The following is a 26,405-nucleotide window of genomic DNA, read 5'->3' on the forward strand; positions in this document are numbered from 1 at the left end:
ATAATGATGGTCATTATGGCCAAACAGTTCTATTTTTGTTTCATCAGACCAGAGGACATTTCTCCAAAAAGTACAATCTTTGTCTCCATGTGCAGTTGCAAACCGTAGTCTGGCTTTTTTATGGCGGTTTTGGAGCAGTGGCTTCTTCCTTGCTGAGCGGCCTTTCAGGTTATGTTGATATAGGACTCGTTTTACTGTGGATATAGATACTTTTGTACCTGTGTCCTCCAGCATCTTCACAAGGTCCTTTGCTGTAGTTCTGGGATTGATTTGCACTTTTCGCACCAAAGTACATTAATCTCTAGGAGACAGAACGCGTCTCCTTCCTGAGACGTAGGACGGCTGCGTGGTCCCATGGTGTTTATACTTGCGTACTATTGTTTGTACAGATGAACATGGTACCTTCACGCGTTTAGAAATTGCTCCCAAGGATGAACCAGACTTGTGGAGGTCTACAATTTTTTTTCTGCGGTCTTGGCTGATTTCTTTTGATTTTCCCATGATGTCAAGCAAAGAGGCACTGAGTTTGAAGGTAGGCCTTCAAATATATCCACAGGTACACCTCCAATTGACTCAAATGATGTAAATTAGCCTATCAGAAGCTTCTAAAGCCTGGAACTTTCCAAGCAGTTTAAAGGCACAGTCAACTTAGTGTATGTAAACTTCTGACCCACTGGAATTGTGATACAGTGAATTATAAGTGAAATAATCTGTCTGTAAACAATTGTTGGAAATATTACTGGTGTTATGCACAAAGTAGATGTCCTAACCGACTTGCCAAAACCATAGTTTGTTAACAAGAAATTTGTGGAGTGGTTGAAAAACTAGTTTTAATGACTCCAACCTAAGTGTATGTAAACTTCCGACTTCAACTGTATGTTCTTGCTTAAAACAGCAAAATCATAATCCCAATTTCTGTAGGCTTGTCATAGCTGGTTCCCATAGCTGGTTTTATGTTCTAATGTTTGGAAAATCTGACACTTTGCAGTAAATGTCTATTTAAGGATTACATGTGTTAATGTAAAAATACAGTATTTAAAAAAAAGATATACATAATAATGGTGTTTAGTCTGCCTGTAGAGACCAGTAATTGAAGGGAGTCGTGAAAAAGTGCTGTATCAAATAAATGTACATGCTACAGAACATAAAACCTGCATGTATAGGCCTACTGCCACATGGCGCTTTGCACTAACTCTATTCATTCTGTACCATACATTTCTTGGGATGTGTTTTCATGTTCCCTTTCCATTTTGCACACACAGCATTTCAACCGCATGTCTTGATTATATGTATTTTTTATCTGTCAAATAAAGTAATTTTGGGGTTGAGATTTTCAGGTTTTTGTAAAACACGTGTAACATGGCGCAGTGGTCTAAGGCAGTGGCGCAGTGGTCTAAGGCACTGCATCGCAGTGCTAGCTGTGCCACTAGAGATCCTGGTTCGAATCCAGGCTCTGTCGTAGCCGGCCGCGACAGGGAGACCCCATGGGGCGTCGCACAATTGGCCCAGCGTCGTCCAGGGTAGGGGAGGGGATGGCCGGCAGGGGATGTAGCTCAGTTGGTAGAGCATGGCGTTTGCAACGCCAGGGTTGTGGGTTCGATAAAATAATGTATGTGCTAACTGTAAGTCGCTCTGGATAAGAGCGTCTGCTAAATGACTAAAATGTAAATGTAAATTTTATTAGTGGATGTACAGGATACACTTGGTACTGTTCAATGAAATGCTTACTTGGAGGTTCCTTCTCGACAATGCAACAACAATAAGAAATAATAAAATATAAGAATACGAACATAAAGTAAATGGCTCAGTAGAATAGAATATACAGGAAGGCACAGTTTATAGTCATTCTGTCCAGACACGCCTTGCAGTTGGCAACACTACTTAAACCAAATTTAAGTCGTTTCTCATGAATGAGGGGAAATTGTCGTCTCAGAATTTCAGAATTTGCAGAATGGGTTCAAGATGATAGTTTAGCCATAGTCATGATAGCCTATCATCACGGGAAAAACAATACAACTTTCATAAACACAAGGTAGCCTACAGAAATACAGCATGCATGAGTGAAATTCTGGATTCTAAAACTATTGCACATTTATGATGGATAGATAGTTAATGAACAGGTTCATGCTGCCAGTCAGTAGAATCATTGGAAAAGAGCTTCTTTATTATTTTTCCTTCCTCAATGTCCTCTTTCTGCCACAGGATAATCTACCCTCGTTTGATCGGGAATATTATGAACGAGGAAGCGCTTTTAGACAGGAACGTACCAAGTGTCACGACGTTTGAGGGGAAGGCTGGAAAGCGTAACAAAAGTCAATAGATAACACGGAGGGCAAAGTGTAGCAGATAGGAAGCGATAGTAGGACGTCGGATCGTGAAAATGCTTTGCGCACAGATGGACTAAATCAATCGTTGGTAAGTAAATGCATTGTTAACTACCTCAAGACCAAACTTTTCGAGTCAACAATGGCTGGTTATTGGATTCAGAAGGATGCTGGAGCGGGCTGGAGTCGAATTCGTTGTTAGCTCGCGGGCTAGCTAGCTACAGTACAGTAGCTCGTGGGGTTTCGAGTTCCATAGGATTCTGTCACGCCTCCAACCGTCCCATGCCCAGCCGGATTCTGCTCCTTGGATTCAGGGCTGAAAGTAAACCTTACGAGTAGTGCAAGCCATGTCCTGCATTTTAGGAAAATGGGTCAGCTTTCTTCGGAGGAGAGAACTGTTTGATGCGTCTGTAGCATAAGTAAATATTGGCTAGTTTTACATACTGAGAAATGGTGTGGGGGGATTTCAGTCAGCCAAGGGATCTGAAGTGAACAACTGTCAGATGAACAGTCTGCCAGCTCCGTCGCGAAGAGTGATCACAAAACATTCGAGATATGGACGAGAGTGATGATGGGGTAAGGTGCTGTTAGCAGTAACTGTAAACTGGCTAAGCTAAATTCCATAATGTCTTGTTTTTTTTAGCTAGTTAGCTAGCCAGCTCTGAATATAACGGTCATTTGGTTTGCTGGCTAGCTAATTTGTCAGCTGTGATTGATACTGTTAGCTGTTGTCCCTGGCAGTATTGTTAGCATGATGCTAGCTATCTAACTGTCCTATCACACCATAGCAAGCATAGTGACAAATATAGCTAAGACAATTTTGCCAAACGTCTTATATTTGCCACTATACCAGTCAGAGTATATAACGATAGCCAAGACATTTTGAAAATGTGGCTTGCTGTGGTGCTGGAAAAGTATCAAGTGGAAGCTCTTTGTTGCCAGCCAGCTTCTTCAATGAACCATGATCTATAGTCTAACTGTTAGCTAGCGAGCCAGCACGTTACATGTTTTATCCATTGAAGAGGCTAGATCTTGTTGCTGTAATTCCTGATCAAAGCCTAGTTTGCACTCTTCACTAAATCATAGCAATTTACTCTTTCTTTTTGTAAAAAAAAATGACATTTTGAAGGTAAGCCTAGTAGCTACATTATTAACAGTAACTGAGTTGCTAGTTCAGTTTTCAACACTGTACTCATTGTAACATTATTTTGAAAGTAGATTCAACGAGCCAAGGGGTTTAACATAACAAGGATGCTCCTTATAATATGAAATTCAAATTGGCTGTGCTTGCTTGGATTAATCCTTGGCTCAGATTCAAATCAGGGGTAGAGCCCCAACAGTGTTTTCCCCTCAGCAAATGTTTCCACTTCAATATTTTCCCCTCAATCTCTCTCCAATTTCAGGAGCTTTAGCTAGAAGTCAGCGGGGTCTGCCTGAACTAAATCTTGACTTTGTACTGTTGTGCTCTGTTTGGATGTGAGTATGTTAATGTAATTGGGAAGGCTTGGAGTGGTCCCGCAATCTTACTGGCATTGTAAAATGAATTGCCAAGAGAGCAGTGCATTAAGCAGCAATGGCTTCGTTCGTAAGCTGTTTGACTAAGTACAGGATTGAAAAATCGCCAGTGTTTCTTTCTCTTGCTTTTTTACACAGTCTTTCATTTACCTTAGCGAGAAGACAGACCACATGGTTCAATTCAAGGGGAACAATAGTTACCGACATAATCCTTTTTAGGCCTATTGTCCAAGACACATCTTACAGTTCGTCCCATGCACAGGGTAGTTTATCCACTAGGCCTATGAATGACAGAACATTAGAGATGATATCCCTCCTAAGTGTTGTTACTACTAATGAGGATGCCCTGGTTTTACCACATCATAGCACAGTTCTGGAAGACAGTCTTTATTGTGTTGTTACATAGGCCCTCAATGGCCCTGAGTCATGATGGTCCAGAAGTCTATCCTGTGAGCAATAGGAATGCCTGCAACCTGCCATGAAGAGCGCACTTCCTCCACTGTTCCAGAACATTTTAATGACGACTTAGGCTATTTACGGTATTCCCGGCTTACACTCAGAAGAGGGATTCCTGCCACCTCCAGTAGGTGTCCTGTGTTTGTCTGGGTTTCTGTCCCCCCCTTCACCTGACACTTGGCCCGGTCTGACATGGGAGTGGCTGCATATGGTGTTGACTGGCCTGACAGCTGTGAAGGATGCATTGTTTCCTCAGGGGAGAGACAAACAAAGCATTATGCTAAGAGCCAAAAGGGCCTGACTGGGAATTGGTAGTCTTTGTCCAGGAGAGTAAGGCTATCATAAAAAGTGGCTTGATCAACATCAAATAATCATTTAAATGATTCTACATTTGCCTTGGTATCAGCGAGCATATACGATCATTATTACTTTCATTTGGTTGACTTCCCCACTACTAACCTACTCTGTAGCTCATTTCTATTATAATTGCCTCTAACCCAGCTCCTTCCCCCATAACCCATGCAGCACAGTTTTTGTCTTTTTATTTTTTATTTTTATTTTTTACAGGCAAACAAGGAGTAGTTTTCTCCTCTGCTGACGTGAATAGTGAGAGTTTTGTGTCTTCTTGGACAGACCTGCCTTTACTTCCATGAGTCAAGCTAAACCCAGTGACACAGGGGGATCTGTTTTCCATTAATAAAGTGTGCATGCATTTCAAACCTAAAAAAATGAAGTCTTTTAGCAAAATGTGACATGATTTGGTACATCATTTGCAAGTGTTTGGAATCTTTCTAGCGTTTTTTGCTCATTATGCATTGGCAAATGCAATTCACTAATGCCGCATAGCCTATCTATTCTATCATATCAAAGGTCTCCAGATGCACAATCATTGTTATTGAAGTCCTGTAACAGGACTTTTCCAGAACAGAAATGTGATAAGGAAATATAAAAGCAGTCTTGCCCTTGCAGAATACAGCACTAACTAGATCATGTCTAATTCACAAGCACCCTCCCTATAAGGAGTCTGCTTCTTTCTATAAGGAGTGCCCTACATGGAAGCCCCCATTTCACCTCATTAACAGATGTTATTATCACCGCTTAAATGGTATTACCCTTCAGGGTTAATATCCAGTCTATCCTGTTTGACTGATAGGCCATATGGCAATCCCAGTAACTAACATCCAGTGATCAGTAAAGGAATAGAACTGCATCACCAACCACATTACATGCAAGTTATAGGCCTACGTCTTTGGGTCAAATGTCTTGGATTTTAAAAGCAGTTTAAAAGCACTTCGCTAAAGAGGGTGCAGGTATAAAAGCCTGTGTCAAGTGACTGAAGTGTCTGACACCTGATATAAATAAGAGATTTGGCAAGGAGCTGCACTAAAGGGAGCTCTTTTGTCGTTTTTATCAAACGCTCATGAAAGGTCCAAAAGCGGATTATACCGGAAGATTCATGAGAGTACTTTAGTTGTACTTTATGGCAGACTCAGCACTACAGATTGGAGCCTATTTACAAACAGAACAGAGAGAAATACACAAAAGCTGAGTGTAGTTGAAGTAGGCTAGATAGGCCTATTGCAAGATGAGCATATTTAGGCATATCACATTACTGGTCTGGAATAAAAAGCCTAACATATTTTGCTTTGATGAAAGCATATTTTGCCTCAATTTTTTGGGGATATTACACTCTTCTAAGTCTTCAGGCCAATGGTGTACTTACTATGTACAATTTCATACACTCACAGGACCAGGTTGTAAACACACACATTGGCTCTGTAATAATTAGTACTTTTTCACCTCCTCCATTACAAGTAATTACATGGTGACACAGAAACACAACCACACCAGATCACAGGGAGACGTGTTGCTCAGCTTTAATCTGGAATGTTTGCCCATGGCAGAGCCAATGTGGCCCAGCCTTATTATGGCATTGTAAAAATGACAGGGGAATCGTATTTTGTCTTCACCCTCTCATGACTCACCCCTGTAGCTCAGTTGGTAGAGCATGGCGCGTGCAACTCCAGGGTTGTGGGTTTGTTTCCCACTGGGGGCCAGTATGAAAATGTATGCACTCACTAAATGTAAGTCGCTCTGGATAAGAGCGTCTGCTAAATGACTAAAATGTAAAAATGTAAATGACTGCGGATGGGTCAGTGGGTTCATTAGAGTAGCATCTCATCTTACGCAACACCTCAAAAGCTGATTTTCTTCACTTTTAGCCTATCTGTTGTCCTGGCTTGATATTGTCAGGGACATTACTTTCCCTTTAGAGAGTTAAAGTTCTCTAGGACGCTATGTGGGCTGTGTTTGTGTCATAACAGAAAAGCTGACCTGTAGGTTAGGCGCTCCAAACGCAGTGAACCAACTGTGCAGCGACGTGTTCCGAGCCATCTGCATTTTCATTTTCTTTCAACCCCCAAAACATTTTCCGACCCTAGATGGATCGGAGCACGGTCGTCCCACAGCCTTGGGATTGACAAATACTTGCTAACCATAAAATGCACACCGGCTGTATGTTTCTGACTGTTTTTACAACTCTAATAGCCTAGACTTGCTCTATATGTGTGCACAGTGAAAGTTTCCAACAGCTTTAGAATGCTCGGTTTGTCCTCCGAACACTCTGCCAGGCCTCTACACACTGTATGACAGACACTTTAGTTAGAGGGTTGAAAACCTTTTCATTGACCGAGAGGAGCTTCTCAAATTCATGAGATGCAGGGAGGCCAATCTATTTTCAGTTGTTATTATTAGCTTTCTGTACTTTTGCGTTCACCTAGATATGGCTGTCTTTTTTCTCTCTTATCAGAACAGTAGAACAGTTGCACCATTCTTCAACATCTGTTCCCCAGTCATTTTCTCCTTGTGTTCGTGAGTTAATGTATCATTTGTTCTGTAATGATAGCCTTGGTAATAATGCCAAGAAGCATTTTTTTGATAGTTTGGAATAAGATGTTTGTTTGTGGACTGGTTAGGGTTGGGAAGTCCCCCATGAACTCCTCAGTCTGCAAGTCCTTGAAAAGGAAATGCCCAACCTTTTCTGTGCTTGTTCACACAAGTCCCACACATGTTCTGGAAGTACTATACCTAGTTCTACAGCCGAGCACATCTTTCACAGTCAAAGTAATGATATCCTGTTTGAGATTTACTGCTATTTTTTACGCAGATGTAAGTTTGGCTCAGATATTGAGCTAGCAAAATGCAATAAATCATGTACTCTAATGTCCTGTCTTGGGCTTTGGGATTAGGCAAATCTGAACCAAAAAATGGGAACCCCCTCTCCACATTTAACAAACTCGAATGCAAACTGTTTCATTTGACTAATTTCCCAAAACATTGTGATGGATTTGAAATGTTTTATTATCCTGAATCACACTGATCTTTTGTCATTCATTTCCGTCAGATTTAGGCAGGTAATTCAGCTCAGATGTGGATCCAGTTTAGATGTTCTCTTTCCAATTGTATTTTGATGCTTTTGAGGATAAAACATTGCCAGATTTGTTACGGGTAATTCCAAGGTAACGGAATTACGCTGAGACTCACTTTAAAATGATCAGTTTAAAATGTATGCCAAACAAAAACCATTGATTTTAAAGTTTAACAAACCATACAACTCTATGCAAAATTACTACTTTGAACAATTTACACAGTAAATTCACTCTCCCGAGTGGCGCAGTGGTCTAAGGCACTGCATCGCAGTGCTAGCTGTGCCACTAGAGATCCTAGTTCGAATCTAGGCTCTGTCGTAGCTGGCCGCGACCGGGAGACCCATGGGGCGGCGCACAATTGGCCCAGCGTCGTCCAGGGTAGGGGAGGGAATGGCCGGCAGGGATGTAGCTCAGTTGGTAGAGCATGGCGTTTGCAACGCCAGGGTTGTGGGTTCGATTCCCACGGGGGGCCAGTATGAAAAATAAAAAAATAACGTATGCACTCACTAACTGTAAGTCGCTCTGGATATGAGCGTCTGCTAAATGACTAAAATGTAAATAAAATAAAATAAAATGACTGGAAAAACTTTCAGTGGAAATTGTTACAATTAGTCTTTGTGCATAGAGTTCTATGCTGTATTAAACTTTGAAATCAGATGTTTTTTGTTTGGTCAACATTTTAAAGTGGAAAATCTAGGTCTCAGTAACATTTTAAAGTGGAAAATCTAGGTCTCAGTGTAATTCCGTTACCATGGAATTGCCCTTACCTGCGATTGACTTTACTTTAGCTCAGGCTGTGGTTTTCTGAACCCATTGGAGTATGATAACTCTTAGCTTGAGTTCTTGATCTCCAGTGTTTTGAAGGACCTTGATGTGACACTGCTGTGGGGTTAGGCAATTAGGGTTAAGGGCCTTGCTCAAGGGTACATCGACAGATTTTTCACCTAGTCGGCTCGGGGATTAGAACCAGCGACCTTTCGGTTACTGGCACAACGCTCTTAACCACTAAGCTACCTGCCACCCTAGTGGCAACCCCAAGGACAATGTGCTGAGTTATGGTGCCTCTCTGGAGTGTAAAGAATAGGCTAAGCCTGCGTCCCAAATGTCACCCTATTCCCTGTATAGTGCACTACTTTTGACCAGAGGCCTATGTATGAGTCCTGGTCAAAAGTAGTATACTAGATAGGGAATAGGGTGCCATTTGGAATATAGACAGAGATCATCGTGACCTTTAATGGAAAGCTGATTGACAGCTCACCTCCCATGACTATGTGGAAGTCACCTCTATGAATTACCCGAAGCATTAAACAAACTAGTGAATTATGATGTTGCCTTCACCCTCCAATGAGATTCCCAGCTGTTGCTAAGCGAAATAATTTAGTCAGATTTAGTGGTGTAGTCTATCTAGGCTAACCAAAGTGTTTTTTGGGGGGGAAATGTTTTCTGTGAAAAACACTTCCATAGCCTCTTGTCTTTCACAAAATGATGGAATTTTGTTATTTTTCCAGGCTTTGTTCACCTTGATCAACACAACATTTCTCATGAATGTCGTAACAGTTCCAAAAGATGGTCTCTGACTAACCAACCACCTCATTTGAATAGCATAAATCCCGTTATTGCAGTCAACATGATACCTTTTTAGTTTCTTTATGGGCACTGAGTCATCAATATTGGCCTATCAATTGTCAATTTAAGCAAGGTCTAATTACAAGAGAGTTTGGGGGGACCGATGCAAAAACACTTTTCTGAGAAAAGAGGTCTGCATTCCCAAGTCTCCCATTGGCAGCCATGGCAACAGCTTTCCCACAGAGAGCTAGGTTCACTCCATAGTCCCTTCTACAATTTAACCTCTCAATTTAGATTGGAATGTAATTTACAAGGTCAGTTACTTGGAAAGTTGCTATTTAGTCTATGTAGGAATTTTTTTATCAATCTTTCAGATTAAACTACCTGTCATAGCCTACTAACCTAGTGTAGCCCAAAATGTAGGCTATTATTGAGTATTTCTAAATAATGATCTCACTGCGTTTCTGTAGCCCATCTATGGTGCTTTTTCCACTCTTCCCCTTTGCTCGTTGATGGATGGTGGAGTAATTACAGTTTTAGTTGCCTGCCATTTGATCCGCAGAGCTTAATTCTTGTAATGGTCATGGCACTAAGCTTTGGAATGGTTTCAAATGTGGATTTGATTGAATCGGAGTGCCTTTCTCCTGTTGAGTCATCCTGAATGAACGTCATGCAATCACTGTTGTAAACTTGAGCAGAACTAGGCCTATTCATTTGTATGGCTGATGGGAATGTTGGCTAATGAAATACTTTACTGAGCCTTTACTAAGGTTCAAACAGCATTCACTAGCCTTACTTGGAGTGAGAGAGCCAAATGCTTCACGTACATTCAATGGATCCTTCCTATGTGAACTTGTGACCTCCTAGGCAGTAGCTTAAGTGTCTTTGAGATCATGGCAGGTGAGAAGCTACTCTGATACATGAGACCGCTCTCTGATGGCATTGTCAGCCTGGCAGGCAGACTTCACGTTCTAGAGACATCACTGTAGGCTGTTTAAGAGAGGCTGTGACTTTCAGAACATGGGCTGCTTGAGTTTTTATTGACAATGCTGTGTGGCATGTTCTTATCTATAACACAGATAGTGTAGGATAATGAAGGCCTAAACTCTACTCCTGTATCACATTTTACTTTGCCCTTTTAGCACTGACTTTGGTCTTTAAAAAGTCAGAGATTTGTTTTAGAATCCTCCAACTTCGTCAATGTTTGATTAGGCTACATCAGTGGTTCCCAAACTGTGGGGATGCGAGGGGTTGGCAGGAGGGGTGCGGGGGTCCGGCTATTTTATTTTTAAAAGAACTCAGTCCGGCTTTCAACTTACTCTTGATAGTTGTAATAGTAGAACGCACAAGGTGAAATTTCTAAATTGGGTCGTGCATCATCAGTATTCCTCTTGTCATGTCAGTCATTGTATGCCTTAGAGAGCTATTTATAACTTGGCAGAAATGTCCAGATCAACTAGCCCATGTTGGCTAACGTTTCTTTAGCCCATTTTGTAGTAATGTTTGAGTATCACATGAATACACATTAGACATGGTAAAATTTATAGAATTGTAAGAAAATGAGCTTTAAAACTGCAAAATGTTCTCTGCACCCCATGATAAATGTGTAGAATTGCAGGAAATAAGCTTTAAACCTATAAAATGTTCTCTCTGCCAACAAGAGGGCCACGGGATGTTCCCCAATGCTGGAAGGGGGGACCTAAGTGAAAAAGTTTCGGAACCCCTGGGCTAGGTTACGCTCTTTCAAGATTCTGCCTTTGGCCTTTTTTTCATTTGTAATAACTTTATGGTTTTACATTACAAACTCATGTTAGTCTTACCCTTATGCTCACAGAGGTTTTACCAACGAGCGTTCCCTGCTTTGAAAGAGACATGGCGGTAAGTGGCTGATGGTACTCTGTACATCATAATGAATCAAAGATGTTGCTGTTAAAAAAATCAATGAATCAAAATAAAGCATCTGGAAACTATTTTGGTCGTTCATAATCAGAAAAGCTGTCAAGACCTGAAGCTGATTCATAGAGCATGGTGAAGGGAAATGCTTTTGAAAACATGATCAGATGTTTAAATAGAAATTGGCCTGCTGTCAAGCTGATGTGACTAGCCTGATTTTAGATTTTGGTTTCCAAACATCCAGATGAAATGAACTCGGTTACTGTCCAATCAATGGCCACTGGTGGTGAGAGATTACATTTACATTTACATTTTAGTCATTTAGCAGACACTCTTATCCAGAGCGACTTACAGTTAGTGAGTGCATACATTATTATTTTTTATTTATTTTTATAAAAATGTTTCATACTGGCCCCCCATGGGAATCGAACCCACAACCCTGGCGTTGCAAACGCCATGCTCTACCAACTGAGCTACATCCCTGCCGGCCATACCCTCCCCTACCCTGGACGACGCTGGGCCAGTTGTGCGCTGTCCCATGGGTCTCCCGGTCGCGGCCGGCTACGACAGAGCCTAGATTCGAACCAGGATCTCTAGTGGCACAGCTAGCACTGCGATGAGAGAGAGAGATCTCAATGAGAGATCTCAATGATTATGAATGTTAATGATTGCTTGTCAGAGAATCATCTTGCCTGCAGTAAACACATGCTCTTTCTTGTTTATTCTTGCAGGCTGAAACGTTTGTTTGGGTTAACAGCTCGTCTTCACATGCTCAAAGTGTTGCGAAGGCCAAGTACCAGTTTCTCTTTGGAAAAGGAGAGGACACCAGCTCTACTGACAGCGGTATGACACCTTCCACCTGATACTTCACAACAGTAGGACTAACATGCTAGCTTGGGCTACACTTGGCATTTGGTCGTGGATATTATCCTCTTTTAATTATTAATTTAATAACAGGCATGACATTTATCACAGTTGGAAAGATGGACCCCTGCCTTTTGCTGAAAAGTGTTCATGAAGTCCACTAAAAATATAGGCGAATCCTGGTCTATAAATCATTCAGCATCAGACCAAATGCATACATTATTTTACTGGCTAATATTAATAATTCTAAATGATTAGTGCAGGACTGCCCAATTACAGTACTTAGCTATTTATAGTGCACTATAAGAAGCATACTGTGAAGTAATAGGAAGCTCCTATATCAACCAGTTATTGATGAATCGGCCCAACAAGCCAATTTCTCCACAGAAAGAGGCTTTAGAAGTTGAGCCTTTGCTTTCACTGACTTTTAGCCATGAGTTGAACAGAGCTATGCCTACTTTCCCTAAGTGCAATGAATAAATTAGGCAAACTGTAGTAGGGCCTAATATAAACAAACCATTTGTCAAAGCAAGCCCATGAACAGTAGTGAAGTACTGTGTCAAACATTCCCAGAAACTGGAGATCAATAAACACTGTATACTGTTTCTATTCTATCTTACATTTAGTATGAAAATTAGCCTGTTTGCTGAGGTAATGCTAAATCTGCCAGGGAAGACTTTCGGTTTCATTACCCTTCAATAGCCAGTCCGATAAGAGGTCTCAGCCCTGACTGGTTACCCAGGCTATTTAGCAGGAGCTTAAAAGGTCATTAGTAGTCCAAGGGGATTTGCAAACATCCTCTAGACGTCTCCCAAGCGATGCTGCAAAGTCATGACTTAGTGCTATCACTTTCACTCTGCCCACTATCCTATCATTCTCTCCAGGAGGCACATAACTCCCTCGTTAACTATACATTATACACAACTGTTATATAAGATACTCTGGTTTGCGTCCCAAATGGCACCCTATTCCCTATAAAGTGCACTACTATAGGGTCCATAGGGCTTTGTTCAAAAGTAGTACGCTATGTCATTTGGGACGCAACCTCTGTTATTTTATTTATTTAACCTTTATTTAACTTTGCAAGTCAGTTAAGAACAAATTCTTATTTACAATGACGGCCTACCAAAAGGGGGACTGGGGCTGGGATTAAAAATATAGGACAAAACACACATCACGACAAGAGACACCACAACACTACATAAAGAGAGACCTAAGACAACAACATTGCATGGCAGCAACACATGACAACACAGCATGGTAGCAACACCACATGACAACACGGTAGCAACACAACATGGCAGCAGCACAACACGGTAGCAACACAACATGGCAGCAGCACAACATGGCAGCAGCACAACATGGTAGCAGCACAACATGGTAGCAGCACAAAACATGGTAAAAACATGATTGGGCACAGACAACAGCAAGAAGGTAGAGACAACAATACATCACGTGAAGCAGCCACAACTGGCAGTAAGAGCGTCCATGATTGAGTCTTTGAATTAAGAGATGGATATAAAACGGTCCAGTTTGAGTGTTTTTTTGAAGCTCGTTCCAGTCGCTAGCTGCAGCAAACTGAAAAGAGGAGCAACCCAGGGATGTGTGTGCTTCTGATGCAACACAAGTCTAAATAGTCTCAGAAGGTCTATTGTTTTAACTCCCTGTGTCACCCCAGTCATAACTTGTTTTGCATAGCAGTAAAGATAGCAATGATATGGATAGCTTTCATTCCTCTTCCCCTCTGTAATTTGATTATTGACTCATGTGCCCCTGCAAAGCAGGTTTCCATTTTGTAATTATACCACAATATTTTTGTAAACATTATTGAGTGCTTTGCAACCCCTAGCACTTTGTCTCTGGTAGGCTTATTTGTTTGCAGAATCAGCATGAAAGAAGTTGTGGTATTTTTCAATCGTAATCTACATTTGACATTTTAGTCATTTAGCAGACACTCTTATCCAGAGCGACTTACAGTTAGTGAGTGCATACATTTTTTCATACTGGTCCCCCGTGGGAATCGAACCCACAACCCTGCCGTTGCAAGCGCCATGCTCTACCAACTGAGCTGCACGTAATCTACTCCAAGCAGGATGAGTTTTTAGACACTGCATCTCATAATTGAGACAAATTCATGTTATTTAACCCCCTAGGGTTGATGTCCATGCCCCCACGAGAATCTAATTAGCATAATAATAATACATCCCTATAAAAATCCATCTGTTTAATCTAGAGATATCTGTTTATTTTGCTTTGGATGCGTCTCAATCCACCGCATCCGCCTGTGTCGCACATCCGCAGTTGCGGTGAAAGGTGACAGAGCTAGAGCGGTGTTTGTCAGACCGTGAGATGTCCCGAAAAATTGGTCTTCTCACAAAATCGTCTGTAGCAATTTTGGAAAGATTAGACTCTCACGAACGTGATGGTGTTCTCCGTTTTGTTCTATGACCCCCACAAGTGTCTTTGGACTCGTCTGGAGTCGGTACAGTCGATCTGCCAACTTCTGTCTGTAGTGTCCGAACAGTTTGGGATACACACTAATATGACCCCTCTGTGGAAAGGGGAGACTCTCTAGGACGACCACAGGCCTCACGACTCGTCTGAAGGTCCCCCGGTACCAGTTGAAATGGAAGTATAGTAAATATGGGGTTAAATACCTGTCCAAAAAAATAACAAATGCTTCCTGATCTTTCTTATATCTCTCAGATATAGGACAGACACAGAACAAACTTCCTTTAGATTTTTCTTTTGGAACTATCGGTTGTTCCATGTAGTGAATCTGTTATTCAATGCGTTTGTATGGGCTAATAGCAGTAAGGCCAAATACAATTCCATATAGCTTAGTAGAACCTCCCTGGCTTAGACAGAGCTTAGACTCTTATGGGTTAAGAGACATGTCCATGAATCTCTCATGCCATGTCAGTCACTCTCCAGTAGAAACAGATATTGATACAGTTAAAAACAAGGAAATGCTGCCATCTAGTGTGAAAGTCCTCCTGTCATAACGTCCTGTATGACAAGGACATACAGTAGCTGGAGACAGAGATCAGGGTTGTGTTAAGTCGGCAGGACATGGACAAAAACGTTCTGAAACGGAGCGGTACTATCTGAAAAGGAACAATTGCTTTCTTTTACTGTTGCAAAACAGTGTGCCCTAATGAACACGACCATGTTCAACTTGTTACCTTTATGTTTGGTCTTAAGGATTGGCCTATTAGCCTAAACAGGGCAGAGCAGGTTGCACAGTATTTTAGATTTAAAGTACCTCCTGTTTATCCAGTTCTGTTCTGGATTTCAAAACCAACGTTTTTATCATGAACAAAGAATTGATCCTACATGTTGATGATACTGTACCTATTCACTATGTATCGCTGTGACAATAGACCTCTTACTTGACCTTATCCACTCCACCGTTCATGTCAAGTTAAACTGGATAATTGTATTAATTGACACAGCTCTCTCGTCCAACTCTTCGTGAACAGGTTCAACAAGAGGACAGAGCGAATTACTCCAGGATAAAAACCCTTAGGTGTATTTTTTTAAATTTAGTAATTATACATTCCCCCTACATGGATCAAAGCAGCTAAAAGCTGTTCAATATTTAACTAGATACTAAGGTATTCAATTTGGAAAAAAAAGAAACCTGCTGTTTTGGCTAAATTGTATCCTACACACTCAGCTAATTTGAAATAAATGTCTGTGAATACATGTGAGCTGAGCACGCTGAGCTTTGGTCCACTGTCTGAAGCCATTTGCCGGCCAGTGAAAGGGACATCTGTCTGTGTGACGGGTCAAGAGAAAGGAATCGGCAGTATTAGTTTGGGTTGGATTCATCCCAGCCCTTCCTAGCCCTTCTCCTTTCATGAAGTGGACACAGTGCCTTAGTGTTCAGACTACAAGGCTTATTCAGAATTAGCCCAAGAGAGATCTTTCTCTTACACAGAGAGGAAATAAACACTGTTTCACATCATAAATCAATATAATCTAGCTAATGATGGTGATAGGATGATAAATAAGAATTGATATGTATTTTAAAGTGCACACTTGACATTTTTATTGATCCATTTGTCAGTTTCAGCCTCAAACTCTCACGTCTTAGAAGAGGAGGGGAGCAGCTGCCCCAGTCTGGACACCTGTCTCCAGGACGATGACATCGATGAAACCTCGCTGTTCCTGGAGATCGACCGTGAGCTGGCCAACCTGCTGAGCGGCCTCAGCGCCAGGAGCCAGAATGCTACAGCCGCCCACGCCCAACCTGAGGACAGCCAACACCCAGCGGACAGTAGTGAACAGCGGAGCGCAGCCATCATGATCCCCTGTAACGGTCAGAACGGGGCCTCGCCGGACATGGCCAGCCGGACCTCAGAGAGAAATGGGGAGGGGGAGGAGAAGGAGACTAATGTGGACCTGGACATGTCTGGCCTGGGCCTGGATTCACCGGGAGACCCGCTCCTCTCGCCCACCTTCCTCCTAGACTCGTGGACGGAGGCACTGCTGAAGGATACGGCTTCCCTGAGCTCAGCGGCCCAGAAGGCCTTGGGCGTCTCAAGCGTGGCGGCGGGGGTAAACGGAGACTTCAGGAATGCGACCGCAGCGAACTGCCAAGAAAAAACAAGCGCCGGCCTGGCGGCTGCTGCATTCACATCTGGGCCGTGCTCAGGGGCGGGTGAAGTACCCGCGGTGGACCAGTCGGAGCCTGCCCGGAGGGGTTCAGAGGTAGCGCCCGAGCCCGCCGGAGGAGGGCCACTCCTGGACGAGGAGTCCCTGGAGGAGTCCAATAAAATCCTGGCCGAGATCCCCGGCATCTTCACCGCCTTCCTGGACGGTGGCCAGCTGAGGGAGAAGCCCCCTAAGAAACTGCGCTTTGTGGAGAGCAGGCCGGGGAGCACGACGGTGGCGACAACGGACGATTGTGGTCAGATGGGACAGGAGCGAGGGAGTGAGGACTCGGTGAAGGGACTGGAGGGAGATAGGAGCTGCAGCGGTCTGAAGGTGGAGAGCTCTGTGGACAGTCCTCCCTGTCGGCTGTCCCAGGAGGACGAGGTGTTCTGGGTGCACCAGAGCCCCGATGGAGACGCGGCACGGGAGCCCAGCTCGGATAGGTACGTCACGTCTCTGCTAAATCTCTAATGGACCCTGACTCCTAGCCACTCCTGTGGATCTGAGGCTGTATTCAGCTTCATTGTTTCCTTTCAATGAATACGATTATATGGACAGGAAGTTCCTGATCTTAGGTCAGCACTCATGCTCTGAGATACTTTTGGATAGTAAGTGATAGAGGTGAATAATAGGAGAGTGAGTGCCGAAAATCCATACTGGCAGCGGTACATCAATCATGTGCTCCAGAGGCAGCAGCTTAGACAGCTAGATCACCCCAGGCCACGTCTCTCCATTTTTTTGACGGGTTCATCTGTGGGGTATTTCCATCGTGGCTCCCAGAGTACTACGTTTTAGTGAACCTTTTGGTTCTCATCCCCTGCCCTAGGGGCTATGGGGGGCTTGGTGTCTATTTGGAATTCAGCACTTCTCTCCTCAGCTCATCCCCTTGTGACCAATTAGATTGTCGTGACTGAAGGCCGGCAAAATAAGATGTCAAGCTAAATAGTTTATTGATTATGATGCACTGTTTATTTCACTGTTTATTTAATGGCACTATTTACACTTGACGCGCACTATGTTTCAATATTTCAACCGTCCGTTGCTTTTTTATCCTTAGAAAATGCTGAGTTCCTTTTTAGTTGCAGGATGTTTCCACTACATGGAAACTAGCAGTATCACAGTCCACAGAAATGTCTTGTTTTGTTAGAGTTTCGCTGAGAGGAAGTGGAAAGGTGCAAGGTCTCTGGGTTAATAATGGAATCATGTGCTTTATAACTTCCTCTGAGAGTTTACCACAGCGGCTATAGGCCTCTATATCAGGGACAGTGCATTTAGCTGAGTTTACCACAGCGGCTATAGGCCTCTATATCAGGGGCCGTGCATTTAGCTGAGTTTACCACAGCGGCTATAGGCCTCTATGACAGGGACAGTGCATTTAGCTGAGTTTACCACAGCGGCTATAGGCCTCTATATCAGGGGCCGTGCATTTAGCTGAGTTTACCACAGCGGCTATAGGCCTCTACGACAGGGACAGTGCATTTAGCTGAGTTTACCACAGCGGCTATAGGCCTCTACGACAGGGACAGTGCATTTACAGTGAGGGGAAAAAAGTATTTGATCCCCTGCTGATTTTGTACGTTTGCCCACTGACAAAGACATGATCAGTCTATACTTTTAATGGTAGGTTTATTTGAACAGTGAGAGACAGAATAACAACAAAAAGAATACAGAAAAACACATGTCAAAAATTTTATAAATTGATTTGCATTTTAATGAGGGAAATAAGTATTTGACCCCTCTGCAAAACATGACTTAGTACTTGGTGGCAAAACCCTTGTTGGCAATCACAGAGGTCAGACGTTTCTTGTAGTTGGCCACCAGGTTTGCACACATCTCAGGAGGGATTTTGTTCCACTCCTCTTTGCAGATCTTCTCCAAGTCATTAAGGTTTCGAGGCTGACGTTTGGCAACTCGAACCTTCAGCTCCCGCCACAGATTTTCTATGGGATTAAGGTCTGGAGACTGGCTAGGCCACTCCAGGACCTTAATGTGCTTCTTCTTGAGCCACTCCTTTGTTGCCTTGGCCGTGTGTTTTGGGTCATTGTCATGCTGGAATACCCATTCACGACCCATTTTCAATGCCCTGGCTGAGGGAAGGAGGTTCTCACCCAAGATTTGACGGTACATGGCCCCGTCCATCGTCCCTTTGATGCGGTGAAGTTGTCCTGTCCCCTTATCAGAAAAACACCCCGAAAGCATAATGTTTCCACCTCCATGTTTGACGGTGGGGATGGCGTTCTTGGGGTCATAGGTAGCATTCCTCCTCCTCCAAACACGGCGAGTTGAGTTGATGCCAAAGAGCTCGATTTTGGTCTCATCTGACCACAACACTTTCACCCAGTTCTCCTCTGAATCATTCAGATGTTCATTGGCAAACTTCAGACGGGCCTGTATATGTGCTTTCTTGAGCATGGGGACCTTGCGGGCGCTGCAGGATTTCAGTCCTTCACGGCGTAGTGTGTTACCAATTGTTTTCTTGGTGACTATGGTCCCAGCTGCCTTGAGATCATTGACAAGATCCTCCCGTGTAGTTCTGGGCTGATTCCTCACCGTTCTCATGATCATTGCAACTCCACGAGGTGAGATCTTGCATTGAGCCCCAGGCTGAGGGAGATTGACAGTTATTTTGTGTTTCTTCCATTTGTGAATAATCGCACCAACTGTTGTCACCTTCTCACCAAGCTGCTTGGCGATTGTGTTGTAGCCCATTCCAGCCTTGTGTAGGTCTACAATCTTGTCCCTGACATCCTTGGAGAGCTCTTTGGTCTTGGCCATGGTGGAGAGTTTGGAATCTGATTGATTGATTCTGTGGACAGGTGTCTTTTATACAGGTAACAAGCTGAGATTAGGAGCACTCCCTTTAAGAGTGTGCTCCTAATCTCAGCTCGTTACCTGTATAAAAGACACCAGGGAGCCAGAAATCTTTTTGAGAGGGGGTCAAATACTTATTTTTTTGTTGTTATTCTGTCTCTCACTGTTCAAATAAACCTACCATTAAAATTATAGACTGATCATTTCTTTGTCAGTGGGCAAACGTACAAAATCAGCAGGGGATCAAATACTTTTTTCCCTCACTGTAGCTGAGTTTACCACAGGGGCTATAGACCTCTACGACAGGGACAGTGAATTTAGCTCTGTTTGAGGAGCAGGAAGGAAGCAGTATGATGTGACCATAAACAGCAGTGGGACCAAATATGTTATCATGTGGAGTGCCAAGCAAGATGCTGCACTTGTTGACTGGTACAGATACTTTTAAGCATGTGCAGGGAGTTACACGCTTCCCTCGAGTAAGGTGATAGTCGCTTGACAACACTTGCTGACGAGATTAGCCTCTTGCTTTGTACTCTTTTTGTTTGGGTTGAAAGTTGCCCTGCTTCTTATGGTAGCGTCGTATCGCTGAATCTAATCGATTTCTTCTTGGCAGAGGAACAATATACTAATCCAAGCAATTTAGGCCAGGTTTCAGTACCCTGGTAGAACCAGCCTGATCGCGGCATTCACCATTCTGATTCACTTCACTATCACATCAGTCAGGCCTTCCTCCAATAGATTGGCGTTTGGAACGAGTTAGCAAATGACCGGTCCAATCCGCATCCTTTCAGAAACAATGAGTGGGTTTAGGACAAAACCCAAGGTGGCCAAACACTGCTATAAATTTGGCCGTCCACTGATTGGTTGAAGGTGATCCAATTGCAGACGAGGTGGTTTTGAATAATGCCTCTCATTAAAGGTAGACTCAAACCATAGAGAATGATAGAGGCCTCTAGTGGCCAAAAGGCCTATTAGCATGGGCAGAGCCATTGAGGGCTTCCACCATTTTAATGTAATCAACTGGGTGGGACTTCCAACTTCATTGACTGATCCCTCCTGGTGACCCTGTTGGAGTCATGTTCAACCGGGTCATCATGAGGGATCAGCCAATCGTGAAGAAGAAAATTGACTACTTAAAAATGGAGATTGTCTCAATGGCGCTGCACATGCTGTCACAGACTCTATAATAGGGCAGATACAAAGATGAGTCCTCTATCTCTATGGCTCAAACCGTTTCAATGAGGAGGAATGCCAAACTGAAATGTGAAGTGAAATATAATGAATAAGTTTTCCCAACAGGCCAGTTTGAATTTCAGGCTTCTTCTGCTAAGTTTAGGCTAAGACTTGACTTTTGGCCCCAGTCAAAGTTTCCATGATTGTCTCTGTTTGTCCCCGACTCCCTCAGGAGTACGAATACCAATGGCAGCGAGGACCCGTCAGATAACCAGGATGGCAAGGAGACATCGGAGAGCCAGGAGGCCACCGACGTCTTCAGCTCGCAGTTCGAGAGCATCCTGGAGTCGGACCGTTTCCGCAGCACCCTCTACAGCAGCCTGGACTCCCTGGACGCCCTGTCTTCTTCGGCTGACGATGAGGTGGACTCATGCTTAACTTTCGACATGCCCCTTACGCCCATGATCCAGCAGCGCCTCAAGGAGATGGGCCACTTCGTGGAGGTGTCGCCCGACGTGGGGCGCCAGGGGGAGCGCCAGGAGGTGCTCAGCGTCACGACCACGGGGAAGAGCGGGAAAGCCGCCCTGGAAGTGACGTCGTCCTACCTAGAGGAGGTGGTAGCGAGTGTGGACCCCGCTTTCAGCAGCCAATCAGATAAATATTCCAGCGGACCCCTGGCCAATGGGGTGGAGCGGGACCCAAAGGACTGGCTGCACGGCTGCCTGAGGTAGGAAAAAATATACTTTATTATTGTGGCTGAATAACAACAGGCTCACTACACTGTTAGGCCTGTTCTCTCGTAGATCATTTGTTCTACGTTGTGGCACTTCTTACACTGGTACTGAACAGAAGGTTCAAGGTGATTTATTCTACATAAGCTTATCAAAGCAGGTGAGGTGTGTGTGTGTGCATGCAGGTGTGTGTGTGAAGTAAAACAACATGCTTCCTTACATAAGGCAACACAAACTAGTGACATGGGGTAACAACTAGAAACAACTACATGTCTCAACAACCTGTTCATCTATTTGTCCTTTGAACTCATCCAGGGACACCAGGTCCTGGAGTTTTAGGTTGGCTTGGGGACTAATGAAAGGACCTTCTTCCATGCTCTGTTCTAATGTTCGGGTCTGTTGGCATAAAACAAGATTGAGATCTGGGCTTGTTTGTGTTTTCATTTGGAGCTAGAAGAGAGGATAGATAAAATGGCCTTCTGAATAAGAATGTCCCGGTGTCTGAGCCAGCGTGTTGCTAGTGATGTCCACCTGGCATGACTGTAGAGATCACAATGGTGAGTTAGACGTCTTTGATTTGGGACAAAACTAAGGCCTGCATGATACACAGAGTCAAGAGCCTTCACTGTAGAGCTTGAGGCTTGTACATAAATAGTATCACCATAGTCCAATACAGAGAGAGAAGTACAACTAATCAACTCTTTCCTGGCAGCAAAGGAAAAACGAGCTTTGTGTTGGTAATAAAACCCCAATACACAGCTTGAGTTTCCTGACAAGGTTCCCTACATGGGTGGTGAAGCTCAACTTCTCATCCACCCAAACTCCCAGATATTTGTACAATCTTAACCCGTTCTTGCTTCACAGTGCCTGCCAATCTTACCCAGTTCCTGCTTCACAGTGCCTGCCAATCTTACCCAGTGCCTGCCAATCTTACCCAGTTCCTGCTTCACAATAAGGCTTTGAGTGACACAAGCTATCGATTACGATGCTAACTTAGCAACTAAGGATCTTGAATCTACTCTGGGACAGAACACTGCCATTGTGCATCGATGTAGCTGCGCTAGGTTTTATTACTGTGGTAATGCTGCCTTCTGCTGGACATATCCTTCTGTTGCAGTATTACATGGGAGAGAATAATACTGGTGGTCCACTGCCTTGGGTAAACTTTAAACCCCAATAAGGAATTGTATGAATCAATATCTCCGTTATTCAGTCCGGTATCTATGATTACAAGTAGATATAGCCTAGGCTATGTTTTGATATTATGTAGGCTGAGGTGTTGAGAAACATGCCCCAGTGGGCCTAGGTGTTAAGAAACATGCCCCAGTGTCTCCTAATATGTTTATGCAGATATAGCTAGGTTTTTGGATACTTTTTTCCAGTATACTTTGGATACTTTCTTCCACTCCAGAGACACTTGAAAGAGCAGTTTGAAAAGCCCATCACCACACAATGATAATAGGTTATTAGGGCTGTCAAATGATTAAAATTTTTAATCAAATTAATCAGTATTTTCAGTGGATTAATCATGATTAATCACTATTTGCAATTACACCTGAATCCTAACCATTTTTTTTCTGAAATGCATACCAAAAGATAAATAACAGGACACAGATACATAATTTTCATATTATGTCTGTTTATTAACACAGCCAAATAATGGTGTTTTAAATCAAGCTGAAACATACTACACACCATAATATTTGTCTTTGTAATGTTCCATCACTTCCTCTTTGGCATTCCTCTTAACCAGGATGTACAATTTACAGTATTCAATTGAACAGAAAGCAATAAATGTAGTCAAATCATAACAGTGACCTACCACATTTTTGCACAATTTGAGTCATCTGTGGAAAAAAACATTTTCAATAAAACTTTTAAATCAAACCAAAGAACAATATTTTACCTTTTCCTCCATTCTTTAATCCAGTTGCTCAAAAATCCAGTTGCTAACTACTATAACATGTTGCACTGAAACTGGTCTTTTTGTTTGAACATCACCTTTCAAATCTACTGAGCTTCATCATCTTTCAGCCAGTTGCTGAGGCAAACTAACTTGTTCACATTTTCTGAAAGTAAAGCTGACCTTTTCTTGTTCACAATGTGACCTGCAACTGAGAAAAGTCGTTCACAGGGAACAGTGGTTGCAGGAGTGGCTAGATATTTGTGAGCTAGTGAGGCCAGCTTCTCATGGGCTCCTGAATGAGATGCCCACCACCTCAAGGGGCAGTCCTCCAATTTAATGGTGGGCTCTGCTCTGTACCTCTGTATGGCAGGTTGGACCTCTTCATCTTCTGATTCTGAATCTGAGCCCATTTGCAGAAGGCTGATTTTCTTCCTGGGTGGCCCATCATCATGTGTCTGTGAAGACCTTCTGGGTGATTCTTGTTGCAGCATCCCTTCAAGTGTGGTCCACACCTCTTCCCTGTCTGTCTTGGGCAGGCATTTCAAGTCTTTGAAACGAGGATCCAAAACTGTAGCAATCTGGAGCCATGCATTGTTGAGCTGTTCTTGACGGGATGCTAGGTCCTCCTTGAACTTGGTCTTGAATCTCACCACATATGCAGGGTCCTCATCACAGGCTTCCATCTTGAGACGACGAAGTGGCAGAGAGAAGGTAGTACCACAGAACAGGAGACATAGGCCTCTCCACCCAGGAGCTCAGTTACATACCTACGCACACAAACACACACATGCACACAGAGACAGTGTATTATTAGAACAGTGGTTATCAACATATTATTATTATTATTATTATTATTATCATCATCATCATTATTTTTTACATAGATACATGTTATTGATATTTGACTTGGTTTAATTCATTCCAGAAAATAATCAAAGCGATGTTATTTGATAAGTTACAGACTGATTTACCTGCATGGCTCTAGAAGTGTCTCCAGCCTCTGCAGTTTATCCCACTCTGGTGCGGTCGGCAAAACGAGTTTGTGCTCCTGATTGTCCAGGGCTGCGATGACAGCCTCTTTATTTCTGCTCACGCGCTTGACCATTTCCAACGTCGAATTCCAACGTGTTGGAACATCCTGGATCAATGGCTCTTGCTTCTTTCCCAGGCTGACTTGTTGTGCTTGAAGCTCCGCAGCATTTGCTGGGCTGTGCGTAAAATGGCCGACAACTTTGCGAGCCTTGGCCAAAGCATTTACAAAGCAGCTGTCAGCAAGACTCACTGTGACACTTCTCTGCACCATGTGAGCGACACAGTTCATGTGTTCATAGCGTGTAAGTCGAATTGCGGCAACCATGTTGCGTGCACTGTCAGTCCCAATGGTTGTAGTCTTGCCCTCGATGTCCCACTCACGTGCAACAGACAGGAACTGTTCTTTACAAGCCTCCGCAAAATGACGCTCCTCAGTTTTTAATATAGTCAGCGCAAAAGACTTCAGTTCCCACGCGTCACTGATTAAATGTGCAGTTACTCCGAGGTAATTGTTGTTACTCACTGATGTCCAATGGTCTCCTGTCAGGGCGATATGATTTACTTGAGCCAAGACCTCTTTCCTTTTTTCTTTTTCGTTTTCATAGAGCTCGTGGATTTTCTTCATAACTGTGGCTCTTGACGGTGGCTTATAGAATGAGTCTTGAGACGCCACTTGCAAAACATCAAGGAAACCTGAGTCTTCTACAATGCTAATGGGTCTACAATCCTTTGCAATCCATTTTGCTATTGTGTTGGTCAAATTATCTGAGGTTGATTTTGTTAATTGCCTGCAAACATTCAGCGTGGTCTGGCGCAAACCACTTGCTGAATCTGGACGGCCCAGCAAACGCATGTTTGGCGTTGACATGGTACTTCAAGCTTGAACAGCTCCGTGAAATTGAAACTCCTTCTTACAAATCTTGCAAATAACCTTGTACTTGTTAACTGTACCATCATCATTCTTTTTATATTTGAATCCGTCAATAGGCCCACTTTGCTCACCTTGCTCCATCTCGCCTCTAGCTCCCAACCACTTTCCTGACCTGAATAATTTGTCACACTGCGCATGCGTGAAATGCGTTAAAAAAATTGACGTAATTAACAGCAAACAACTAATTAACGTCGTTAACGCGCTATTTTTGACAGCCCTAGTTTTTATCATTGGTTGCATGAGCCATTAGGGTCAGGCCATTAGGTAAAGTGTCATTTAATATATGATTGTTTTTGCACAGTGTGCCGTGGACACAACAAAAACATCTAAAAGGCACAGAATTGAATTTGTACAACCCACCAGCTCAGTTACAGTAACTTGCCCATCGTTCTTTGTGCTTTGTGGTAAAGCATTATTTTGTGAATCCTAAATTGGCCATAATGAAATAATGTCTTGTTGTTCCATACCTTGACCTTTTTTAGGTGCTCTCAGAATCCACATTTGGTCTAGGCCTACTGCAGCCTCCCCTAGTCAAAACATTGTAAACTTTGTTCTTGTACTTTTTGAAGCTAACAGACCATAAAACCGAAACTGGAAGAGCACAACTTACATTGGAAACAGGTTTTAGGATTTGAGGTCTGAATTCCTGAGTATATTACTGAGCAGGGGGCAAGAAGGCTGCAGACATTTCCGTCCTTTTCCCAACACAAACGTGAAAACACACAGTAAATCCACAGCTACATGGGCGGGGTGCAGCAAGGGTAAGATGTATGCCCCCATCATTTTTTTTATTTTAAAAGGAATATACTGTACCTATTTCAAATAGGGCTGGCACGGTAATTGTATAATCGTGTAACCGCCGATTTATAGATGAAGACTGTCATGAAGGTTTTTGTGTGTGGAACGAACAGCTGACTAAAGACGGGATGGCCGGGCATTTGTGCGGTTTAGTCCATTTAATAATATAATAATAATAATATGCCATTTAGCAGACGCTTTTATCCAAAGCGACTTACAGTCATGTGTGCATACATTTTTACGTATGGGTGGTCCCGGGGATCGAACCCACTACCCTGGCATTACAAGCGCCATGCTCTACCAATTGAGCTACAGAGG

At 43.2% G+C, this 26,405-nt stretch overlaps 1 protein-coding gene across 2 annotated transcripts in view; it reads left to right on the forward strand.

Moving 5' to 3' along the window:
• Positions 1-2,540: 2,540 nt before the first annotated feature.
• psd3l (pleckstrin and Sec7 domain containing 3, like) overlaps positions 2,541-26,405 on the forward strand; it is a 143,104-nt gene continuing 119,239 nt past the window's right edge. For both annotated transcript variants that reach the window (XM_041897438.2, XM_041897439.2), the window contains exons 1-4: positions 2,541-2,900; positions 11,914-12,025; positions 16,119-17,148; positions 20,922-21,416. In XM_041897438.2, the coding sequence (XP_041753372.2) occupies positions 2,880-2,900; positions 11,914-12,025; positions 16,119-17,148; positions 20,922-21,416 (1,658 nt within the window). In that variant the 5' untranslated portion in view covers positions 2,541-2,879. The remainder of the gene's footprint in view (positions 2,901-11,913; positions 12,026-16,118; positions 17,149-20,921; positions 21,417-26,405) is intronic.

The sequence above is a fragment of the Coregonus clupeaformis genome, chromosome 15, assembly GCF_020615455.1.
Source record: "Coregonus clupeaformis isolate EN_2021a chromosome 15, ASM2061545v1, whole genome shotgun sequence".
NCBI lineage: Eukaryota > Metazoa > Chordata > Actinopteri > Salmoniformes > Salmonidae > Coregonus > Coregonus clupeaformis.